We start from the raw sequence: 19,441 nt of genomic DNA on the forward strand, positions 1-19,441 counted from the left end.
GAGTGAGTCTCTTTTTTTTCCATCTTGGAAGGCTTCCCATTATGGACTCGACCATTTATAGCAAATAGTTGCTCAGTTCAATGTGGCAGAAAAGGCTACAGTACATGAAGAAACAGGGTGAGGAGGGTTCTGCTGAGAGAACTAATGCTCCGGAACACAAACTGGAACCTATAGGATCCAGGAGAGCTGCTCAGACACAGTGGGGTGCAAACCACTTACCACCAAGCACGCCATTACACTCTCACATCAAAGAATCTCATTTAAATTGGTGTAGTAAGTGGTAGTCCCCTGCACTTTAATTTGAGAAAATTTATTACGGCGTCATACGAGCGCCGTATGAAAAGAATACATGTGAAACAAGGTACAATAAATGTGGAAAGAGAATTTTTTTTTTGCTTTTCCTATTCGAAGGGCCAAAGCTGTCAATCACACGGTTTGGGTTTGGCTTGGTGGCTGAACTGGACCGTGGACTGTCTGCTGAAGTTCCCAAAGCTATTTGATTGACAGCTTGGTCCTTTGAATAGAAAAAGCAAAAACAATAAGGTAAAAGAAGAAACAATGGGTAAAACTTTTTATTGTTTGATTTATTTCTCTTTATATTTCCACATTTATTTTTTCCTGGTCATATTTCAAGATCAAGATCAAGAGAATTCATTTGTCACATGCAGTAATACAAGATCATTGCAGTGAAATGATGTGTGCATATAAAAAAATATATATATATGGCAGGACAACAACATGAACCTGACTGAAAAAAAACCTAAAAACTAAGAAATGCTAATACACACCGATATATTCTAAACTAAGCAACACACACTTTGCAACACACAATAACTAACATTCAACAATTCTTAAAGGGGTAGTTCAACATGTTGGCAAATTTACCTATTGCCATAATCCCTAGTCTTAGGAGTAGGTTTGTTACCTTTAATTGTCGGTGCAAGCTATTTTTCGATCGGCGGGGCAGAGATACGAGTTGCTCAGCTAACACTATGGAAGCTCATGGAATTTGTTGTTTTCCCCCATCAAACTCATCAAATACACAATCCAACAACTCCAAAACGCTCTGCTGGACAAGTTGTGACCTGCACATTCACCACGCTATGAGATAATAACAGAACGTTACAAGACAGAGTTGTTTTAGAGGTAAATCGAAACTTGTACACGTCAGACACGGCTGCTGGGCGGAGTGATTTCAAAAGTAGTTCTGAGTATTTGCTTCATGTGTCATTATGTTACATAATTATACAATACCAGTGTGACATAATAATAAAGAAGATGATAAATAATATAGATAATGTTCATGCTTTCTTATTCATGGTACTCCTATACAGTAACTCCATATTTATTGTCATTGTAGATCCATACAATGAAATTCAGAAACAGAAACCAGGGAGAGGTTTTCAAAGTCAGCTGGCAGATGACAGTGCATGCATCTGGAGTTTAAATCCTGTAACATAAGCAGATGTTACAGGATTACAGAATTAAATGCATTTTTACGTGCATACTTAATATACATCACTTTGCCTTGAAGCGCCTCATTAATTCAGTGAGTGGTAAGTTCATTGAGATGAGCAGCAGTCTGCAGCGACGGAGTCACTTCAATGTGTTCATTTCACTTCATTCAGCTGCTAATGTGCTTCTACAGAGGCAGATGATGCATCAGTGATGTGGTGAGAACAAGCATGAATGAAGCAGCTGATGATCAGCTGATGTGAGTCGTTGCAACAGGGCAGGCAGCCCAGGCAATCGCCTAGAGCCCTGAGCTGGAAGGGGGCCCCCAGGGACGGCTGACATTGGTCCATATCGGTGACAACCTGATGCTGCCACTGTACATCAAACATTGTGCATAGTCAACCATCCTAGCGACAGCAGAAAACATTGCAGTTTCGACAAATCTTAGCAACAAGCAAGCGAGTGATTATGTACCTTCAGTGAGTGAATAATATTAAAATAAAATATATATGTATCGCTATAAATGTAATCAAAAGGCATTTTTATGCAGAAACTACCTCAAAATATTGATTCAGAAATAAAAATTATAGAAATGTTTGCTATGTTTTTTGTTCTCATGGCCGGAAACTTGAGTCATCTGAAACATTTGACTTTTTGCCGAAAAACTGCCCCCGATGGAAACGCACGTCAGCAGTTTTGCATGAATTTACCTCTAAAACAACTCCGTCTCGTAACGTTCCGTTATTATCTCATAGCGTGGTGAATGTGCAGGTCACAACTTGTCCACCAGAGCGTTGTGGAGTTGTTGGATTGTGTATTTGATGAGTTTGATGAGGGAAACCAAGAAATCCCATGAGCCTCCGTAGCGTAGCTCTGAGCAGCTCACGGCTCTGCTCCGCCGTTCTAAAAAATTGCTTGCACTGACAAATAAAGGTAACAAGCCTACTCCTAAAACTATAGGGATTATGGCAATGGGACAATTTCCCTAAATGATTAACTATCCCTTTAACAGTTAATGTTTGTGGTCCTGGTTGTGGGTGGGGGGCCTCCAAGTTACCTCTTGCCCGGGGCCTCCAGAGTGTCTAAGAACGGCCCTGTGTGAGGGAACTCTGACCAGAAGTTCAACACACAGTGGATGAAAACATATGTGAGAAGGTCACACTCAGTCTTCACAGACACACAAAGGATTCATGAATGGATTCTAACTACTGTATATGATCTATTAGCTTCTTATCTGTCTTACAGTCTTTGTGCCTCTGTTTTTTTTTTAATTTGTGAAACAAAGTTGAGGAGTTTGTTCATGACAACACTCCATAACCCACCACCACATACTCTGTTTCACACGTGAGGATAGACAGATTCCAACTCAGTGATACTGAGGAGATCTTACCTCCGCTGAGAATCTCAATGGAGTGGACGGTGGCCGAGGTGGTGAGCAGCACCTTCATGCCGTAGCCGATGGTGACGCGGTGGTCTTCGCTGTGTCCCGGCATCCATGGCTGCAGTCCTGGCTCCTTATCAGGACAAACTGTTGGAGACACGAAACACACAGAGCTGTGACTCCCAGAGACACGTACAGCTCAGCAGGTGTATCCGTCTGTTTTATACTTATATGACACATGTCACAGAGACTTACACCATAACATACAGATGTTACTGGTTCAAAATTGCGGACTTCACGCGTGGTCCACGCGAGACGGCACAAGACTCAGGAATTTTTTTTCTTTGGCGAGACAAGAGGTTTTAATGAAAAGCCTCAATGTGCCAAAACAACCGCCAGGTGGCATCTGTGAGAACGGAGGACGACAGGAGGATGACTCAGTGATCTGTGCAGTAATCCACAGCTTAAACTCTAGGCTATTAAACTAGAACTAACTACTGTATACCCTGCCTAAATCACATAAACTATTGTAATATGATAAAGCCTGTCTTGCTTTATGACTTGATGATTATGTATCACAAATTATGAAGGATCATCTGCGCAAGGCAAAGATGATAGCATCAACAAAACACGTCGTAACACACGCGGCTGTATGGGACAGGCTTTTATTTAATTCAGCACTCACTTTAAGTTAAACACTTTTTAATTCATAAAAACTGCTCGGCAGCGAGAAACGGACGCGTTTCGGCAATCAGCCGTCCTCAGCGTTTTTTGACTTTGAATTTTTTTGGACTGGCACCCGATTCACCCGTTCATACCTTGAGTTGAGCACGCCAGGTTTGCTGATTTTATTTAATTCAGAACAAACCGCTTAGCAAAAATGGAAAATATAGTCTATAATAATTAATTGATCTGTTGTTTGGCCACTGTTTGAAAATAATGTGCGTTCAGATTAACAATAAGACAAGCCATGGTTGAGTTTATTGAGTTAATAATCAGCATCTTAGTACCTCTGATCCGGAGCGATAGTGTTATGAAAATCGCTACAGTTGAACTGGTCTGGTTTTTAGCTGCTCAATCTCATTGTTTCAAAGAAAAGGGATTGATTTTTATAACGAAATGAAACGAAAACAATATTATATTGATACATTGTTGTAAAAAAAAAAATCCAAAAGAAACGAAAATGAACTAAAGAAAATAACTTTCACACACACATTAAAACAGTGCGATTGGTTGAAATGTAAATCAGCTGTTTCGATGGGCGTTATATGAATAGAGATGTTAATGTGGTACTTTGCACATAGGCTACTTTCTGTAACTGGAAGAAAAACAGCCAGCTGGAAGAATGTGTTGCCTAAATCTTTTACTGTGTGGGAGATCTCCACCAACGTAGCCGGGGAGAAAGCAAGTGGGACCGTTCTGCCCAGTCTCTGAGCAGCGCACGTTTCACAGATAATATGACCTAACAACAGATGAATTCGTACATAAACAGGTCCTAAATTATGAAATGTCATAGTTTTGAAGTTTAGAGGCAAAACAGGTTTTATTGTCAGTAGTCGCTGCAGGGACGATTAATACAGCTTTTTCAAATGTCCCTCACGCCACCGTGCGTAGTGATTGTGGTCACACTGCGCGATCAATATCTGTATATAAATCACCAAATTAATAGCCTAACTGTTTTGCAATGAACAACAACCGATTTGAATGAACAACATGTATTTTTAATAAACACCACATATTTTTAATGTTCGTGTTTATGACGTGAATCAACAGATATTCAGCAAAGTGAGGGGAAAATGCCGAGGGAAAAATGACAATATGTTCAACTGTGTATCCATAAACATGACTTAGGGCAGGGAAATAAGTAAATTAAATGAAAATGCAGTTGTCCAACAACTCGTACAAAAGAAGAAAGGCGAGTTTAATCGAAATGCGGATCTTGACAATTGCACACGGGACAAAAATATTTATTTGACCTATTTATATTGTGAGAAATTATGTGACATTTTGGCAATAACGAGTACACTAGTATGTTGTCCGATATGCTGCATAAAAACGAGAGTAATGTCAGTAGTTTCTGTTTAAAACATGCTGTTTCAACCGTCCCTCCTCTGTGTCTCAAACGACCCGCATAGGTGGGGCGTTTGAGACAAATGTCAACTTACGTTCAAAGTTATAAAACAGCGCGATCATCCAACATATGTGTTAAATTACACTTGTAACTAAGAAAATACACATGTGAGTTGTTGATCACATGATAAAAATGTTTGTGTACATAACGTCATCTTTGAAAAAGACGTTTAAATGAAAAGTGTATCAATCGACCCGGCTCTCCCCTAGACTATATTTTCCATTTTTGCTAAGCGGTTTGTTCTGAATTAAATAAAAGCCTGTCCCATACAGCCGCGTGTGTTACGCCGTGTTTTGTTGATGCTATCATCTTTGCCTTGCGCAGATGATCCTTCATAATTAAAAATAAAAAGTCCAGGCCGGCTGCATGGCTGACGGTGTCACCACTCTCATTATCACTGGCTGTTTGTGTTGTCTGTCAAAAAATGGATGAATTAAACCTATAGACTTTGTATCGGCCGCGTCTTCTATCGAGGGAAAGTTATTTATCCTATGTTTTATCGCCCAGCCCCAAAGTGACACAGACCCGTTCATTCACAAGAAATCATCATCCAATCTGCGGCACTACTGCACAGTAGGCTACTGTAGTTGGCTCATTTTAAAAACACATTTTGGAGATGACGAGACAGATGACCGAAAAAAGAGAGTGAGACGTGGGCTATAGTCTACTGTAGCTGCCGTCGTTACATTTTGTCATTGAAAAACGAGGCTACTATATTATTTACTGTCTGCAGCTAGTTCTCCTTTCATCCTCTTGTATTCTGTATCATGAACAGCGCCACTCCTAATCGCGGCTATCAGGCTGTCAGCATTGTCCCCAAAACGTCTGAGCAGTATTTAGTACGGTGCTGCCACCTAGAGGAAAACAGTTGTGGTGAAAAGTCACGCGATCACGCGATCCTGCAGTGCAGGAAAAACCCCGCAATTTTGAACCAGTAACATCTGTACACTTGACAGCTGTAGTTACTTCTAAGATGAAGGTCCTACCTGAAAATACATATGACATGCTGAGCTGTTCCCAAATAATTTATCGTGTGTAGCCCTCTCTAAACTTGTGAAGACACTTGATCAAGTGTGAAGAGATGAGATATTATTATATTATATTATATTTCACTTCACAAAAAAGTCAAAATGGAAATGAAATGAAAGTTAGAGAGAAAGCCTAAGTTTAAATGTGAAACTGCTTAATTTTTTTAATTTGGTAACGGTGGGGTCTGTTTGATTTCCTGAAACACCGACACTCTTTATTCACACCACACATGCTGCACTTCAGTCAAGACAATTATGACAGATGAATGTGAACGGTACACACGGAGCTAAAAGAGCAAATTAACAGAATTTATGAGTGTGACACATTTTCCCTGGTCTGCTTCGTAGCAACACAGTTAACTACTAAATGATGGGCAAAGGAAATGAACTGTAGTCTTCAGCAGGCGTCACTACTTATATGAAGTCTCTTACGTTTGGTTTAAAGTCACCCTTACACAAATATAATATATGATGTGTTATATAACACACATACACAGTACATATAAAATAAAATCATATGTTTTAGAAATAATATGAATCTAAAAACGGAAACAATTTCATATATTAACATGTTTGTGTAACCCATTCAAATACACATGTTTATGTAATATAGCAGACATATACTGCATACAGATACATATAAATATGTTTTCCTTCCCAAACCATGTTAATATGAACTGATATTAAAGTCTGAGCCCACTTTCCCAGAATGAGAAGACATGGTTAAACTAAAGAAGAACATAAAATACGTATTAGAGGTATGTTGCTTATAAATTATGTTGTAAAAATGTAAAGCTGCAACTTGTCAAAAACTCAGATATTTTTATATATTTTATGTTGGTATCTCATATCTGTTATAAACAGGCATTTATTAATGTACATAATAGTAATATGGTGACACATATGGCAGCACCACTCTTGACATAAGGACATATATATTCTGTATGAGCGACAGGTTTGCATCAGTGCCATGCATTAGAGGCTGAGGGCGTCTTTCTTGTTTCATTTCATGCAAACATTCATTTCCCCAGAAAGAAATTCTAGAGGCAGGGAGAGTCCTAGCAGAGAAGGACACACCCACGTTTGTATGCATGTATACATACACACACACAGCAACCTGTCATCTTTGATTCAGAACAAGCAGCACTCAGTTTTTTTTTTTTTTTTTTTTGAGTAATTGTGGGAAACAGTGTAATTTAAAAACACAAGACGCATCAGAAAATCTCCATTAAACCAGTCGTAACATGCAGCAGCATTAGTTCCTCAGCCGTCTAAGCCAAGAAGATCTGTTTTCATTCCCCTGCACCTCCCTCCCCATCCTCCTCCCCCTCCCTTGCTGCCTAAATGGGGATAAAACAGCACACGGTGCTATTAGATTGCTCAGCCAAGAGGAGAGTGACAAGTGATAAACCCATTTGGTTTGTGTCTGTTATTATCAGGGTGGCACCGAGACAATGTGTGTTACCGTCCAGTCGGCCCAATAAAGTTTCAGGCTGTTGCTCACTGGTGTGTGTGTGTGTGGCAGTTACCTCATCTCCCTGCCAGTGCCAGCTAATGGATCCATCAGTGGCCCTGACCGGCCGGGAACCTGAACTGTGCAGCAGATTTCCCAGAGGCCTAACACAGATTGATCGGTTGGTGACGAGCAGTCAGCTGTGGTGACTGGTGTTGGCGCTCTGGGGCCGTCTACTCTGCAGAGATGTTTGCAGCCTGAGACACCAGCCATTCTACAGTGGCCCGGAGAGCTCACTTCAATTTTCAGGAAAACACATGCAAATACACAAATGCGCTACAATCTCAGAAAACATCTTCATCAAATTGACAGCGAACGTGCTGCAAATCTCACAACACAATGGAAGTGTTTCTGAGGACAAAAAGTGTGGGACCAGGCTGATGGGTTTATTACAGCATTGTATGTAATAGTGAAATGTTGCACTGATGTGATCTTATTGTGCTACATCCAGGTCCGTCACTTTTGAAGATGTTTGTCTGAATTGACATTATTTGTGTCTTTGCATGTGTTTACTTAAAGGGACATTGTGTAACTTCTCCTGTTGTCTATTCACGAAAATTGATTATTTGGTTCAAAAGTCTGTTTTTCGTTAACCAGTAACCCCCCCATCAACAAAGTGAAGTGTTCCTTTCAGCTCTGAATTTGCCGTTCATATCATTCATATCTCCATGGAGCGGGTAAGCTCGGTGCTGCTGCCATGTGGTGTCTCCATGTTTTTACGTTCAGTGGCAGCGTGACGGTAGGAAACCACGGAAACTCAGCGGAGACACCGGAGCTGTCGGCGTCTGTGAAAAGTCACCGTGGTAACGCAGTGAGGAGGAATGGAGCGTTACACTGGTGCTGCATTCACCTGCAGTCGGGCAGACGGCCGTCGGTAACAAACCAGATGTCATTTTAGTCACAGAAGTCCAGAGAAAGACGGTAAAACGTGGGTCAGGTAAACAATACGGCATCGCCATGACAACATATTATCACGTGTATTGTTTTGCCTCGTGCTGACGGACCACTTGTTTACATAGAGGCTTGTTTATGCTGTTACGTGCAGCGGCTGTCGTCTGTCTGCCGTCTGCCCAATTTCACGTGAATGCAGCATGAAAAATACGACTGAGTTGCTTGCGATATACAACCACAACGCTAGATGGGAGTAATTCCTACACAATGTACCTTTAAATTGCAGAGCATTGAGTTTTCAGGGAATGTGGCCCCTTTATGCCGTTCTCTCTCCTCATTGGATAAAGGTTGTAGGATACAAGGAAAGTTTTCTCCTCGGCTTACAGCAGAGCAGAGTGACTGACAGACCCGTGTTTCGGACCAAACACTCTATGTAAGTGATTGCTGTCGGAAGATAGAACTATTTAAGACTTATAGTAACACAAACATTCCGCTTACTTCTGCTTTAAGTGTAATTTTCTGCCTTTTTTTAAAGCTGGTAAAAAAAAAGTTGAATATGGACTCATTAACATTGAAGAGCTCAATCACAGGTGATTCCAATTAAAAAGTATGAATTTTGTATGAGAATGTTGTTTATTTTACAGTTTGCTTCATTTAGTTGTGCCAACATCTGGATCTCTGTCACATGTTTTACATTTAAGTCACTCAAGTCTCTACTTGTGCATCTGTCTTGTCTAATTTTTGTCCGTCTCCTTTATTTCAACAGACAGAAATAAGTAATGTTTCCACCTCCTTCAAGCACTGAAGGATATTAACATGGAAATGCTTACACCATAAAACCATAAAACCTGACATAGAGTGTACAGTAAAAAAGCTCCTCATCAGCAGCTGTTCACACACACACACACACACACACAGACACACACACACCCCTGAGTGAGCGACGGTCCTTGGAGATCTGTGTCTGCCGGTTGCTGCCGTGTTTGACAGCTGTGGGTGAAACTGCTGATTCTCGCAAAATTCTTTTCTTAATCCAACAACACGACCTGCGGGTGAACTCCATCAGAAAACCACCAGCCCAGGTGAGTCAGACAGCGAAAACAAATCAGGAGAAATTATGCTTTCAAAAGCATTTTGTCCTCTCACAGCTGTAAATACAGGTGAGGACGGGATAATAACAGACTGTAACCACCTTTCAGAGATTTACTGCTTTGTTCAGGTTGGAACATCAGTGAGTGTGAGATCATGTGATGCTATCTATGCACAAAGAGTGTGGTGAGACCTCTTCTCACAAGTGATGAAGGAATACCAACAATGGCTTGAATATGAGAAATAAAAGAGCAGCTGTGCATCCAGGTTCTATTCTGGAGGTCGTTTCCATTACAGGATATTACCGCCTTTATAGAGACTTATAGACCTATCTGTTCATCTTAAAGGGATAGTTCAACATTTTGGCAAATTGGCCCATTGCCATAATCCCTATAGTCATAGCAGTAGGTTTGTTGCCTTTAATTGTCGGTGTAAGCTGTTTTTAGAACGGCGGAGCAGAGCAGCAGGCTGCTCAGAGCTATGCTATGGAGGCTAAAGGAATTTCTTGGTTTCCCTCATCAAACTCATCAAATACAAAATCCCAAAACTCCAAAACGCTTTCGTGGACAAGTTGTGACCTGCACAATCACCACGCTATAAGATAAGAATGGAACGTTACGAAACGGAGCCGTTTTCGAGGTAAATACAGGGTAAATACAGAGTCTGCTTGCTGAAAAACTGTCCTTGAACGCAACGTGCATCAGCGGTTTTGCATGAATTTACCTCTAAAACGACTCTGTCTCGTAACGTTCTGTTATTATCTCATAGCGTGGTGAATGTGCAGCTCACAACTTGTCCACGACAGCGTTTCGGAGTTTTTGGATTGTGTATTTAATGAGTTTGATGAGGGAAACCAATAAATTCCCTTAGCCTCCATACTGTAGCAGAGCCCTGAGCAGCCTGCTGCTCCGCTCCACCGTTCTAAAAATAGCTTACACCGACAATTAAAGGTAACGAACCTACTGCTATGACTAGCGATTATGGCAATGGGCCAATTTGCCAAAATGTTGAACTATCTCTTTAAAACATTTATTGACTGAAATATAGAGCCCCAAGGTAGTGCTGCTCTTCTGTCCAGTACAAACAAGAAGCTTCACTTTACATTCAAACAAACTAATGTGGCTGCCAAGGTTGTGATCTTCCTGCCAGGGCCTCTTTTTGGTGCCAGTCCGTCACTGCAGACCACACAATGAAAATACCACGTGGATCAAACAACTGTCACTCAAGAGTTGTCTGTGAGTGTGACCCAGATGTGATGACTGAGAGACAGTCATCAAAGGAGACTGGACAGTTTATAACAGAATTAAAGCTATTTCCTGTCTCAAACTTCACCCCCCGCCATGAACCACGCCTTCATCTAAAAACTCACAACTTACACAACATTTCATCAGCACCGGGAGAAGGGCTTTCTGGGCAAGTTTGAGAAAGAAAGAAAGAAAGAAAGAAAGAAAGAAAGAAAGAAAGAAAGAAAGAAAGAAAGAAAGAAAGAAAGAAAGAAAGAAAGAGAACAGGTTTAGTGTGGTGAAGCTGCAGCAGTGGGACGGAGAGGAAGTAAACTGATGATAAACGGCGTGTAAACAAAGCTGAACTTTGCTTTCCGTGCTGAAACCTGCTTCGCTCTGATATTTTTCACACGTTCTGTACTTTAAAGTTTCATATTCCTGACTTCCTGTGTGACTCTGAGGATTTTCTCCAGATTTTCTCATCACATCCTCATTTCCCTCCGACTCCGCTTTGATGTTTTCTATTGCCGTTTGCCCCATGTTTCCACACAGGGATCATTAAAATTTTATTTAATAACACAGCAAAGCAAATCAAACGTCACGACGCAGGCAGCAGCTTTAGATGTGCTGTTTACAGCCACACAAGCATCACAGAGGCCTGTTGTTCAACTGGTCCAATACTTATAAGACTAAATATCGCAATAACTACTCTGTCAAACATCAACCTCCTAAGCTGAAGCATGAAGCATTGATCAGTCCTGTGGCTGCACAGGTTGCATAACTGCACGTGTTGTTTCCCACATCTATTCCTGTTGGTAACCACAGAGATTGTGTACTCAACTCTAAATCTGAAACACAGTAAAGAAACACACACTCTCCCGTGTAGACACAGTGTTAGATGGATATGGTTATATTCAGACTGCATGATATCGGCCCAACAACGGCCCAGTTCAACAGATATGTGGATGTCAAGTATGACAATGTGTGATCTTTTTCCTGTGTGCTGACTGATGGTGGAAGACATCTGATTCTGTGGCTTGAAAGCCTGACAAGGCGTGAACAGAGGCATCAGAGAACTGTCTCCCTCCATGATCGCTATGTCTGCACCTCTATAGGACGACTTCTACAACAGCCATGGGAGTTCCTGGTAAAGAGAGGGGATAGGAACTTTACAGGAACCGTTCTCTCAGTAGGCGCTCTGCCACTGCAGACCAGCACCCGCCCGTTAACTAAATAACTAATTAATTGCACAATTTTCTGTAATTAATTACAATTAATTTATCAACGAATAAACTGCATTTGTCCACTTACAACTTGAGCTTATAACGAATATTTATTTATGTAGGCTATAATCATCAAAGTAGCCTAGTGTAGAATAAACACAAAGAAAGTAAATTCAAAGACTATTTGAATGGCTTTCTTTAAACTTTGAACACAGTTTTTCTCCTGTGAAGAATAAATTTGGCACAAAAAAGGCACCATGCTTATATCCTCCAACAGAAATAACAAAACCCAGGCCTGCATGTGTTGAAGTGCAGGTTGAATATCAAAACCATCAAGACCACTCCAGACCATTTATGGGCATGCGCCAACATATATATATTTTTTCTACCAAGCTGTGCTGCGGACGTGCACGAAAATCACACACATCGCACTGAATTTCTCTCTGTAAATTAAATTGAATAGCTATAGGCCTAGACCGATCGGTTCATTGCAAAACTTTTATTTATTAGGCCTACACACAGAATATTATATTATTATATTATTATCTATATAATTATTATTATTATTATTATTATTGTTATTATTATTATTATTATATTATTATATTATATATTATTATCTCCAAGGCAGCGCCGCTCTTCTGTCCAGTTCACAAGTTTCACTTTTCATTCAAACAAACTCATCAACAATGAGACCAACACGTATCTCCTCAAAATAATTACACCAGCCGGCGGTAAACCTCTAAAGACCTGCGGGTCAGTTAATCAGCTCTGTGTCTTACCCCGAGGTGATGACGCAGTTCAACCGGCCGACCGGCTCCGCAGACCGGGCTGCTGCCTCTGTGATGCCCCGCTGCGGCGGTCGCTGCTCCGCAAGTGGAGGCGGAGCTTCACTGCTCCGACGGAGCAAACTTCCAAACAGGCGTCATGTGGATAAACTAACCGCATATTGGGAATCTAAACGCTTACTTACTCGTATGAAAAAATATTTAACTTAATAAAGTGAAGAATAACAGCACTACAGCGGGTAGACCATAGGGGTAGACATGCTTTGCCTGGTTTGCCTGCACACGACACCAAAGGTTATGGTTCAGCTGCCACCGGAAGTAAACAAAATGGCGTCTTTTTTTTCTTTTTTTTAAACGCGTTACATGTTTAAAATTACTTGCCAAAATTAACGCGTTAACTTTGACAGCACTACTTATAATATTTCGCTTTCCCTTCTTGAAGTTTTATATTGAGTTGGTAAAACCTAGTGTGTTAAAAATGTTACATAACAGATTTGGTTGGAATGCCCTCTAGTGGACGCTAGATGTAATAAGCTAAACAAACAAACATTAAAAATTCAAATATAGCCTAATTTGAATATTTAACACCAGACGCATTAGAAATTCGAATCTGATTTGGGGGGAAGATTGACAGCCCTAGATAAGAACAAACTGTCCATGAATCTTCACAGAAACATCCCATAGTATCAGTTCCAGTCATGCAGCTCATTGACACTGGGCTCTGTTACCAAGTCTCCCATAGAAAGCCGGTCTGTGTCAAGCTGAGATGTTTGTGTGGTTGTGATTAGAAAGATTTGCTCACAGCTTGAAAAGCCTCTGTTTGCAATCACATTAAACACTGCAGCACAGTGAAGCAATGGGAGGGAAGATGGGATTTGTTATCAGTTTATAGTTTATCTTTCTAAAGTCACAGTGACAACACTGAAGCTCCGGGTCCGTACGGGACCTTGAGTAAAATTCACTGGGTGAATAAGGCGCATTCAAGGTGCACACAGTGAGTAACAAACACAGCAGAGCCAGGATCACTTGTTTGGCCTCTAGCAGCTTGTTTGCATGGAGGTAAGAAAAGGAATAACTACTCTCCTCATCTGACAGAGGAAAGCATGTGTCCTTCTGTGTCCACAGGCAGGAACACAAGTGTGTGTGTGGCTGCTCAGGAGCTGCTGGTTCACTGACAGCTTTTCATCCAGAGAGGGAACTGTCATGGGGTTAGAGTCCTGCATGTGTTCAATGAAGGTTCTCAAAGACGAACCAGTTTTTTTTTTTTCATAAACACTAATACAGTAAATGCTATAACACAACTTACATCTATGCACTGTTGACTTTTTAAATATTTAACCAACACCTCATTATTTCTCTGACCTTATTCAAGCACTTTGAGTTACCTAAACATAATTATAAGAATTTTAATCATGCTTGAGTTGCCCTGAGCAGATACTGTGGTAAAAACAAATGAGATCCATAATCAGCGAGCCCAATTATGCTTGTTTCAAATTCATTGTTGCAACTGAGCAGCGTATAAACACCTTTGGATGAATGGAGGTTGGAACGAGTTTTTTCCCCCCTGATGATATTTCACACACATGTGCTGTACATCTAAACTTTAAACTGTAAAAAATAAAATAAAATAAACAAATGTACTGTTTTTTTTGTTTTTGATTTCATTTGGACTCAGAAATATAAAAATGACTTATACTTTTAATCACAATAAAAATGGCTTCTGTTCATTCTGTGAGAAGCAGCTATTGCTCAGAGACGATCCTCCCCGTTTACACACTCAGAGGATTAAACCCCTCCCACATGCATAATTCAGTGGCTCAGTTTGCTCCCGTCAGCCTTGGTGGACGGTTAAATATTTAATTGTTCTTATGTCAGTAAATGATCGGATGACTGAACCTCCACAGTGACTCATTTTGTCTAACTGAAAACTGGTCAGTCTGAATGAATCAGCAGCCTGGACTCGCACTGACTGAAGCACAGTGTCAGCAGAGTCAACACTAAAAATAAACTCTTAAAAAGTCTGAACTTAATGGAACACTCCACCATTTTTTTTGTTTTCTGCACTTGAGCTCTAAACCGTCCTCCTATGGCTGCTGGAGGTAGACAGGTTCAACACCCTCCACTGGTGAGACTATCAGTTTTATAAGGTAGACATGACCAGCACTCCTGTGCTTCAGAGTGGCTCAGGGCGTTTTACACAGTCTGAACCAAGGTTGGTGTTTTTGCCTCATTGTCTACATTTGATCCAGTTGTTCTGGTTTCAGTCTGCATTGATGCAAACCCACCAAAGAACTGTTTATGACATATTGACATCCTGTCCTCATCACCTATGTATGTTGCGTCTCCCAGTCCCTACACTTGACATTGATGGTTTGTACGATGTATAGTCTCCTCACGGAAGCTCTACTCAAATTAGCTGGTCAGCAAAGCAGCAATGTGGGAAAATGAATGAACAATGATAATTATAGGCTACTGTTATATCACTGCTACCATCATTAACGTCCAACATGGAGCCTAGTTCAGATTCGGATGAACTCGTTATGCGGAGGCTTTATCGTCATCGGCAGGAAAGAAGACGACTGCATCTTTACTATTTCTTCTTGTTAGGCTAACCACCAGAATGTCCAAACCATCAAAAAAAAAGAAAAAAGCTTTCACACTGTAAAAGTCAATGGTTTAGTTTGGTCCGGAGCAAGACCACCTCCTTTGGTCGGACCAAATTCTGGGTCTTTGGTCAGACCGTGGTTCAGGAATGCTATGTGGGGTCCATATGGGTCCCACTTGGGCTGCAATTGTGGGCCCATGTAGCTTGCACCCAGGATCCATATAGGCACCTATGGTAGCCCATATAGGCCCCTACTGTGGTAGCCCATATGGGATATATGGGCTACCACAGTAGGGGCCTATGGAACCTGGGTGCAAGCTACATATGGGGCCCACAATTGCAGCCCAAGTGGGACCCATATGGACTCCACGTAGCATTGCTGGCTGAGAGCTAAATTTAAACGGGACGGAAAAGTGGGAAAGTCTGGACCAAATGAGGAAGGTGTGAAACCCCCTTATTCTCAGTTACAGTGTTTCAGGAGATACCCTCCAGGTGGAAACCAGAGGTTTGGATCAAACAACCTGTGTAGCTGTTCTGTTCTGTTCTGGTTGGAGGACTGGTCGACTGCCTTCTACCATGTCAACACTGTGAAAATCAGTAATATGATACCGCGTCTCTGAAAGACGAGTCTGTGCATTTATTCCCTCTGGACTAGACGACTGTAATTCTCTATTATCAGAACATCCCAATAATTCAGAAATGAAAAGCCTCCAGCTGATTGAAAATGCTGCAGCGTCAGTTCTGACAGGAGCTGCAGAGTCCATCAGATTAACTTCTCTGCAGCAATATAATTCTAAATCCTTCTCTGCATACAAAGCCCTTAATAACTGCATATATACAACCTTATCATGCCAGTAGAACTCTTACATGTGTTTCTTAGCTTCCCTAAGAGTCAGACAGGGGGCGGAGCCTGCAGAGATCAGACTCCTCCCCTTCAGGAACCAGCTTCCTCTGGGTGCAGGCGCCCGACGCCCTCTCTACATTTAAAATCTGAGTTTCCTCTCTTCCTCGCTTGCTGACTGAAATGAGCCGTGAACCCTCCATTTGTTATGCTGCTATAAGCCGAGGCTGCTGGGGGAACTCCCATGATGCACTGAGCTGTCTCTCTCCATGCATTTATATCACACTCCTGCAAGTCATTAACTTTGTGTCTCCTGTCTCCTGTGGTTTGTGGTAAACAACACAGCAACATCATTAGTCATTTATTTATTGCATTAATTCTCTGATGATGATCATGGTGATTGTTATAATTATCACTACTAATAGTATTAATGTTAGTATTATTCATATACGTATCTTCATAAATAATGAATATTGAAGTATCATTCTCATTACCACGACTGTAAAAACAAGCAGTGAATATACACCTGTTCTAGGTCTGGCTTTTCTCTCCCTTCTTCTCTTCTTCCCCTTTTTCCTCTGTCTGTTTTCTGTTGGAAGCCTCTTCTCCTGTAGAAATGCTGCTCATGGCTGGACTGTTGAGTTTCTTTCAAACCATGTCAGGTTTTTCCTCTTTAGTTTTTTTTTTTTTTTGGCTTAGTATGCATACAGTATTTGCACTCGAAATACATTGTTGCAACTATCTATTTATTTTAATGTTTTCACTATATGGCCTTTTGTCTTTTGTGTATGTGCAGCATTCCCCCTCTATCCAGGACAAATTTCTCCCGTGGGAGACAAATACATAAAACTTTGACTTAAACTCTTAGTGCTCTAAGGGCTATTTTATCCATTTTAGAACATTTACCGGTAACACTTTACTTGAATAGGTATTCATAAGATTGACATAACAGCTGTCATAAACATCAATGAATATTTATGACAGCTGTCGTTAAGTGTCATTCAGTAAAGTTATGTCACTTTTGATGCAAAGTTGACATTGTTTGAGATGTTTTTGTTCTGACAATTTGACATAAAGACAATTTAAACTGTCATAGCAGACCTAATTGCCAAACTTTAAAAATTATGTCAAGTTCTCATAACAAGGACATCTCAAATAATGTCAACTTTGCATCAAAAGTGACATAACTTACCGAATGACACTTAACCACAGCTGTCATAAGTATTCATTGATGTTTATGACAGCTGTTATGTCATGGTTATGACAGTTTTATGTCAATCTTATGAATACCCATTCAAGTAAAGTGTTACCCATTTACCTTTGCCTTATCATACCACATCTAACAACATATCTTACAATGCCAGTGCTTGGTATCTTTTCATCACTTGACCAAACATTTTTTGACATACTGCATCAAGATATCAGACAATAAATAAATTGCATCAAAGAAAAAGTGACAGAAGTCAGCTTTTCAACCAACACCCACAGCCATACTGTACTGTAGACTATGTGACTTGTTTCCATGCAGCACTGCCTGGAATCAGCCACATGCTGTGATCAGACTGGTGTGATCAGAGACTGCTGAAGATTAAAGTGCCTTGAAATAATGTATCGGTATATTATATATTACAGTATTATTATATTCAATTTAATTTTTATTCATTTCTTTTTGAAATTCTTGTCACTTTCTTTCAAGGTTATACACTTAAAGAAATAATGATGGATTCACCCCCGTTTTCTACACAATGACCCATAGAATTACTGACGAACACATGATATTAATACATATAAAGAAAGAAGAAGATAGTTGTGCACTCACCTGTGTGTGCGGCAGGGAGCAGCAGCAGCAGCAGAGCCGCCAGGACCACGAAACACGCCTTCATCTCTCTCAACCCGCTGCTGACCGGCTTCACACTTGAGGCCTTCAATGGTTGCATCAGAGCTCCCAGGGGGCCTCAGAACAGCTCTCAGAGCAGGGGAGGGGAGCGTCGAGTTCACGGCGGGGGGGGGGGGGGCACCAAAGGCACCTGGAAGATCACATTGAAATGCAGAAGACTCAGTAAGACATGTGCAGAAAGGACGAGTGTAGAGGACTCCCCGGTGAACGTGCGTGACGGGAGGTCTGTCACATTTCTGGACAGCCAGGTGACAGGTCACACAGCACAGGAGTCCTGAACAACACTGGACCTCATTATATCGTTCTTCAAAGACATTATATCAGACACACAAGCACTGCAGCGTCACACAGGCAATTAATTGTTTTGAGGAGATGAGGAGATAACACAACCGACCTTCAGTCGTCACCATATGATCAACAGCAGGGTCGTGACCTGCTCTGATATACCTCTCACTGCTGCACTCAGGCTACATACAGTACACACGGCTACCTTTACATTTTATAAAACATAAAAGCTCTGTGTCCAGACTCACACACACACACACACACACACACACACACACACACACACACACACACACACACACACACACACACACACACACACACACACACACACACACACACACACACACACACACACACACACACACACACAGATTAGTTCTTCAAAACGAGGAACAGCAAAGAACTGCAGAAGTGACCATGTGCCTCCGCTTCACCTGTCTACATGCTGTGCACCATCAGAGTTGACTAAAGGAAACTAAACAGCGTTTCGGAGCTCTAAATCCCAGAGTCCTGTGGACTGGAGATAAAATGCAGCAGAAGAGATGATGTTTAAAGGGATATTTCAACATTTTGGAAAACTAGCCCATTGCCATAATTCCTATAGTCATAGCAGTAGGTTTGTTACCTTTCATTGTCGGTGCAAGCTGTTTTTAGAACGGCGGAGCAGAGCCATGAGCTGCTCAGAGCTACGCTACGGAGGCTCATGGAATTTCTTGGTTTCCCTCATCAAACTCATCAAATACACAATCCAACAACTCCAAAATGCTCTGGTGGACAAGTTGTGACCTGCACATTCACCACGCTATGAGATAATAACGGAACGCGATGAGACAGCTGTTTTCGAAGTAAATTCATGCGAAACCGCTGACGTGCGTTCCCAACGGGATCAGTTTTTCGGCAAGCAGTCTCTGCTCGAAAACAATATAGCCTGGTGAATGTGTAGGTCACAACTTGTCCACCAGAGCGTTTTGGAGTTGTTGGATTGTGTATTTGATGAGTTTGATGAGGGAAAGAAATCCCATTAGCCTCCGTAGCATAGCTCTGAGCAGCTCACGGCTCTGCTCCGCCGTTCTAAAAATAGCTTGCAC

General features: G+C 41.3%; 1 protein-coding gene across 1 annotated transcript in view; it reads right to left on the reverse strand.

Moving 5' to 3' along the window:
* cemip (cell migration inducing hyaluronidase 1) overlaps nucleotides 1-18,173 on the reverse strand; it is a 147,454-nt gene extending 129,281 nt beyond the window's left edge. Inside the window, exons 1-2 of the mRNA XM_083995386.1 lie at nucleotides 17,988-18,173; nucleotides 2,846-2,983 (exon numbers count right to left, since the gene is read on the reverse strand). Coding sequence (XP_083851512.1) covers nucleotides 2,846-2,983; nucleotides 17,988-18,105 — 256 coding nt within the window. The 5' untranslated portion in view covers nucleotides 18,106-18,173. The remainder of the gene's footprint in view (nucleotides 1-2,845; nucleotides 2,984-17,987) is intronic.
* Between the last annotated feature and the right edge of the window lie 1,268 nt (nucleotides 18,174-19,441).

Source organism: Trachurus trachurus (assembly GCF_905171665.1).
Source record: "Trachurus trachurus genome assembly, chromosome: 3".
NCBI classification, from domain to species: domain Eukaryota; kingdom Metazoa; phylum Chordata; class Actinopteri; order Carangiformes; family Carangidae; genus Trachurus; species Trachurus trachurus.